The sequence below is a fragment of the Mus pahari genome, chromosome 4 (assembly GCF_900095145.1).
Source record: "Mus pahari chromosome 4, PAHARI_EIJ_v1.1, whole genome shotgun sequence".
NCBI classification, from domain to species: Eukaryota; Metazoa; Chordata; class Mammalia; order Rodentia; family Muridae; genus Mus; species Mus pahari.
The window spans coordinates 52641119-52647798 of NC_034593.1; the positions used below are offsets into that span (position 1 = coordinate 52641119).

Sequence of the window (6680 nt, forward strand, 5' to 3'; positions counted from 1 at the left end):
TTTACACATTTGCCTAAGAATTTCATAAAGGCATTGTTTTTAATAGCTATGCAGTACTTCATTGTGTAAATGCACCATGTTTTCTGTATCCATTCTTCTATTGAATGACATCTGGGTTCTTTCCAGCTTATGGCTATTATAAATAAGGCTGCTNTGAACATAGTGGAGCATGTGTCCATGTTATATGGTGTTACACCTGGGTATATGCCCAGGAGAGGTATAGCTGTGTTTTCAGGTAGTACTATATTCCATTTTCTGTGGAACCACCAGACTGATTTCCAGATTGGTTGTACCAGCATGTAATCCCACCAACAATGGAGGAGTGTTCCTCTTTCTCCACATCCTTGCCAGTATCTGCTATCACCTGAGTTTTTGATTTTAACCTTCCTGACTAGTGTGAGGTAGAATCTCAGGATTGTTTTGATTTGCATTTCCCTGATGAATAAGGATGTTGAACATTTCGTTAGGTGCGTCTAGACCATTTGAGTTTCCTCTGTTGAGAATTCTTTGTTTAGCTATGTACCCCATTTTTATTAGGGTTATTTGGCTCTCTGGAGTTTAATTTCTTGAGTTCTTCATATATATTGTATATTAGCCCTCTATTGGATGTAGGGTTGCTAAAGATCTTTTCCTAATCTGTAGGTGGCTATTTTGTGCTATTGACAGTGTCCTTTGCCTTACAGAAACTTGGCAATTTTTTGAGGTGTCATTTGTCCTTCCTTAGAGTGTAAGCTATCTTATGAGCTATGTTCTTAAGTGAAATTCCCTCATTGCAGATGTGCCTAGGTTGTGTTATGTTGATAAAAAAATAAGTAACCAGCACAGGTGGATACTTGAGAATGTTGTCGCCTCTATGTAGTGATAAATGTGCATCTATGTGTGTTGGAGATAGTCAATGGCTTGTGTGCCAGATGTACAACAAAGTCTTACATTAACTTACTAAGGGATATTTAAAAATGCATAATCGACATATTTGTAATAGCAGAGCTTTTAAGCAATTAAGTTTTTATCTTACATAAACAGTATCTGTCTATCTAGATATCAACTACTTACATATCTATAGCATACACACATACACACACTTATGTATGTATGTATACACGCGTATGTATGTATGTATATATGTATATATGTATGTAAATAGAGAGATCTACTGCATTCCTTCTTCCTGAATTTATGACCCAACTGAAAGAATATGTCAAGAGTTTATATATATATATATATATATATATATATATATATATATATATATATATATTCTCTCTCTCTCTCTCTCTCTCTCTCTCTCTCTCTCTCTCAAGCTATCAATCTTTCTAATGTTGTAACTCTTTACTACATTTCCTTATGTAGTGGTGACCTACATCCATAAAACTATTTTTGTTGCTATTTCATGACTCTAATTTTGTTACTGTTTTAACACCTAATATAAATATTTTTCGAGATAGATATTTGCAAAAACGAATTGTGACCCACAGGTTGAGTACTGCTGATGTAGTTGAATAGCAAAATGGTTATTTCTAATGAAGACATTGAGTTTTATTGTTTATCAGTTGAAGGTAGAGTCTTAGATTATAGACCTGGCTGTAGTGACTGTACGAAGACTAATTAACTTCCTCTACTGTCTAAAACTTCCAGATTGAAGGAGGAGAGGATAGTATAGTGCACCAGTTCACAAAGGGATATAAGAAGGGTCATTGTGTGGCAAATAGTAGATGACAAGTTAAAATTAAAATATGCCAACTCTAATTTTCATCTTCAAAATACCAATATGTAAATTTATCTCTTCATCTCTAGAGAGAGATTCAAGAATGTTGCATTGGTTCAGCGCCCTTTGCATGAAAACAAGGGTAGGAAATAAAGATTCCTGTCTGATAATCTGAAATCTTATTTATCATATAGATATCTGTTATTATTTATGATACTTTTTTAATTACAAGGAATATTTTGACCTTTCTCTTTTCATTTTAGAGCAGAGGGCTTTTGATTTCCTGAATAGATGGACTGCAAACAAACTTGACGCTGTTGTTGTAGGAATAGAGTAAGAGTAATTTTTCTTTGACTAGTATGTTTTTTGCCTTAACTGTCTATAGATTCAATTTCCAAGGAATACATCTACACCCAAAATTTGAATTTTAAAATTTACTATACATTATTTGTCACAATTGTTGCATTTTACTACCTTTTAAAGGTGTCCAATATCCTAAATATTTTCCCTTAAAAAACAAAGCAAAACAAAAAAACCTTTGAATTAGACCCTAAGTTGACTACTTTGTTAAACCTTATCATTTAGGTCAAATATGGTCCAGTTGTGTTCCTTATTACATAGTCAGACAGAAAGGAGAAATTTGAAATATTTGATCATATTTATGCTTGTGATAAAATGTTTATGTTCAAAATAATTATTATTTAAAATATTCTTAACTTCCTAATGTTGTGTTCCTCATGTGGTGAACACCTGTCATAAAAGAATTTTTTATTGCTACTTCATAACTGTAATTTTGCTACTATTATGAATAACAATGCAAATATCTGTATTTTCTGAATATCTTTGGAAGTGACTCATAGGTTTAATATCAGTAGTTTAGAGTGTTGTAGGTAATAAAGTTTGGGGCCAGTTGAAATGTTGAACACATACTCCCAAAAAGTGAGTACACTCTTAAGGTATTTGCAGCATGTGTACTGGAGTATCTTAGGATAGCCCATTATTTTCTTGTTCATATTAGTGTACTCTAGATTTCTGAATCTGAGTTTGATTCCAAAATTTATTATTCTTAAGAGGACACTTTTTATCTGTCCACCTTCAACTTAGTTCATAGTTACAAAATCATGACTCAAAACTTCTAATCCAATATTTTTAATCTTCAATGATGACATTTTTAAACTATGTGAATTTGGGTAAAACTGAATAATCATCTAAAGAATGTAGTTTCTAAAATGTATATTGTGCTTAACATACCTAGAAAAACTTTATATATTAATGACTAGATTTTGGTACAGGAAGAGTCTATTATTTGGGGAAATTTGAATCATATTTTAATACAAGGATACAGAAACTGCTACGTATTTAGTATAATCATTATGATTTGCATTTTCTAAATTTACTATGTTTAACATAATAGATATAAACATCATTTTTGTACATAGTAATATCTAAATTATTCTTTCGGATTTTTTTTAGGGCAGTTCACATTATTTTCTAGGATTCCTATCATGAACTTTCAACACTAAATATAGATATTTGTGAATTTTGATATTCTGAAGAAATAAAAGAGAACATGATGTTTATATAGCCAGTTATGTTAATAACATAAAGAAAGGTACAGAATATCTCTAGTATAAAATGAACTTGAAATAAAAATTTTCCTTTCAAAAGTAAGGGGTTTATAGTAATCCATTATCTTCAGGCACGAAATGTCCACTATCTTAATTACATGTTTTAAATAATTTTATATTAGCTTTTATTCTAATTAATCCTTAGAAGAAAACCCTAGATCAAGTTTTAAAAATCTGAACAGTAGGACCCATTGTCATGGTGCATGTGTTAGATGTCTGAGACGTTGTTGGTTGTACACTTATGCTTTATGTGCTTTCTTGGTCTGTGTTAAAGCTACAGGCTAGCTCCTCAACATCACTTCCCAGCACAATTTGAAGATGGTATCACAGCNGTCAAGTATTTTCTTCAGGACAAAATTCTAACAAAGTATGGAGTTGATCCTACCCGAATTGCTGTGTCAGGAGACAGTTCTGGAGGAACTCTGNCTGCAGCGGTGACACAACAGGTACAGCATGGTTGGCTCTTTGGTGAGGAGTAGCTGTTTCAGTTCTTAGTTCATTCAGGTCTGTTCCTCTGGTATCATTCCTTGATAAGGAGCATTCATTCCCACAGAATTACAATGGCCTTGAATGAAAGATCAACTGAACATAAAGTGGGACTTTGGTTTATACATTAACAGTTATATTTATCTATATGTCTATTTTCATGTCAATATTACTTTTANTCCAACCTTCATTTTCTTTGTAAAAGTTGGCTTTGGTGTTATATTTCTCAAGCATTAAAACATTATAAAGAATCTTGTTAATTAATCTCTAACAAAGAGAACAAAATAGNATNTTAAGTATGCTTGACTGGATCTATGGACTCTGGTGATTACCATCATGTTGATGCTGAAACATCCAGCTAAACTACACTAGACCTCAGGTTTTTGTAGGGTGTCTTCAGTTCAACAGTATTAAAATGATACAGTGTATAAATATCGAATTCTTTCTTTAAATTATTTTTTCATTTATTTATTTATTTATTTATTTATTTATTTATTTATTTATTCATCATTCACTTTACATCCTGATCACAGTACCCCATCTCCTGCTAGTCCCCCTCACACGTGGCCACGTGGCTCCTCTCTCTATCCCTCTTGTCCTTAGATCTCTGAGAATGGGGAAATCTCTCTCAGGGAACCAACCTACTTCAAGTCACTCCAGCACTAGGTAAATCCTCTCTCACTAAAGGTAGACAAGATACCCGGTTAGAGAAGCAGGATCCACAGACAGGCAACAGAGTCAGGGTAAGCCACCATTCTAAACCTTGGGAGAACCCACATCAATACCAAGCTGCACACACACACAAACATACACAAACCTGCTACATATGTGTGAGGGTTCTAGGTCCAACCCTAGTATGCTGTTAGCAGTATGTTGTTAGCAGTTTGGTCTCTGGGAATTCTGAGGAACTAAGTTAGTTGACTCTATTGGTCTTCTTGTGGAGTCTCTATCCTTCCATGGTCCTCAATACTTCCAGCTACTCTTTCATAAGACTTCTGGAGCTCCAACTATGGTCTGTTTTAGACAGCTGCTGGGTAGAGCATCTCAGAGGACAGTTATGCTAGGATCCTGTCTGTGAATCCAGGCTGACAGATACAAACAGGACTTGTGGCTCCAAGATAGCTGAAGGAGGAAGGCAGGCCTGAAATGTGTTCATATAGATTTTCTGGGAATAGCTTGGCATATTCCCCTCAAAACTGGTACACCATGGACCCTCATCATATATGACATTGCCACTTCACTTGGATCTAGGGCTGAGGATAAAAGATACGTGTGTTAGTTGGCTGAATAATAATCTATAATTACAGTTTTCCTCAATGAAGTTTAATTTTAGAAGTATTTTAGTTGTAAAATGCACAATATAAATCAAAATTATATTGTTACTTCTATCATTTACTTTTGAATATATCTATATCTGTATCTATATCTATCTATCTATATCTCCCCTCCTTTTACCTTCTGTCGCTGTAACCTTTCTATCATATTTTTTAAAATACTTAACTAATGTTTTAAAAATGATATTCAGTGCTAGGGTATTTAATGGTGTTTAAGGGTATTATAGGCATTTTTGGTATAATCATGCTTTATGACAGCACTCTGTCATGGTTTGGTACCATCTCTGTTTCATGGTTACATTATATCTGTTGGAATGTTGGAGCCTTTGCCTCAGTGGACATCATATTTTTCAGGTGCAGATTGATCCTGAAGTAAAGCATAAACTCAAGCTGCAAGCCCTGCTTTATCCTGGCTTGCAGGTGATTGACACTCACTTGCCATCTCATCGAGAAAACGAACATGCCATAGTTCTGACAAGGGACATAGCCATAAAACTTGTGAGTTTGTTTTTCACCAAGGATGAGGCACTTCCACAGGCAATGAGAAAAAACCAGCACATGCCTCCAGAGTCCAGACATCTGTTCAGGTTTGTCAACTGGAGCACTCTTCTCCCTGAGAAGTTTAGAAAGGACCATGTGTACACTGAGCCTGTGCTTGGAAGATCGGCTTTCTCCCTGCCGGCGCTGATGGACCACAGAGCACTGCCCTTGTTAGCCAGTGATGCCCTCTTACAGCACTTGCCACGAACATATATTCTTACCTGTCAACATGATGTCCTGAGAGATGACGGAATCATGTATGTTTCAAGACTTCAAAAGGTTGGAGTCCAAGTTTTTCATGATCATGTTGAGGATGGAATCCACGGAGCCTTATCATATATGACATCACCACTTTACTTAGATCTAGGGCTGAGGATAAAAGATATGTATGTTAGTTGGCTGGATAATAATTTATAATTACAGTTTTCCTCAATGAAGTTTAATTTTGGAAGTATTTTAGTTGTGAAAAGAACAATATAATTCAAAATTAATCTGAATCAATTTTAAGTTACTGTGTTCTTGAACTAATTATCCTAACTGAGGGCTTTCCCACCTGCCCTCAATGTTCCTGAAATAACGACTGTGAGACTTAATCATATTTATGAATATATGTTTAGGTCATAAGCTTGGACCCGTTCCCCAACTATCTCATAGCCTAATTTTTTTGGATAGCCCTGGAGCTAATTAGACTTGAAGTTAATTCCATTCTCCTGTGAGGGGTTTTTGAATAAGGAATGAGTCAGCACTCTTGTGATTTTTTTTTTTTTTTTTGGAAACCTGCTTCCCAACTTAATTTGTAAAATAAAGGAGAGCTGATGATTGGGCAGATAAAGGGAAGGTGGATCAGAAGGTGGGGAGAAGGAAGAAGGAGAAAATGGTAGAAGGAAAGGACACAGAGGAGGAGGAGGAAGAAGAAAAGCATAGCAGAAGCAAATGGCCTGGAGAAACTGTGAGTTCTAAGGGGTCTCATAGATGTGGAAGATGGTA

General features: G+C 35.0%; 1 protein-coding gene across 1 annotated transcript in view; it reads left to right on the forward strand.

Annotated features, from left to right (window-relative positions):
• LOC110320788 (arylacetamide deacetylase-like 2) overlaps positions 1–6110 on the forward strand; it is a 12300-nt gene extending 6190 nt beyond the window's left edge. Inside the window, exons 4-6 of the mRNA XM_021196921.1 lie at positions 1969–2038; positions 3608–3779; positions 5508–6110. Of these exons, the coding sequence (XP_021052580.1) occupies positions 1969–2038; positions 3608–3779; positions 5508–6110 (845 nt within the window). The remainder of the gene's footprint in view (positions 1–1968; positions 2039–3607; positions 3780–5507) is intronic.
• The last annotated feature ends 570 nt before the right edge of the window (positions 6111–6680 follow it).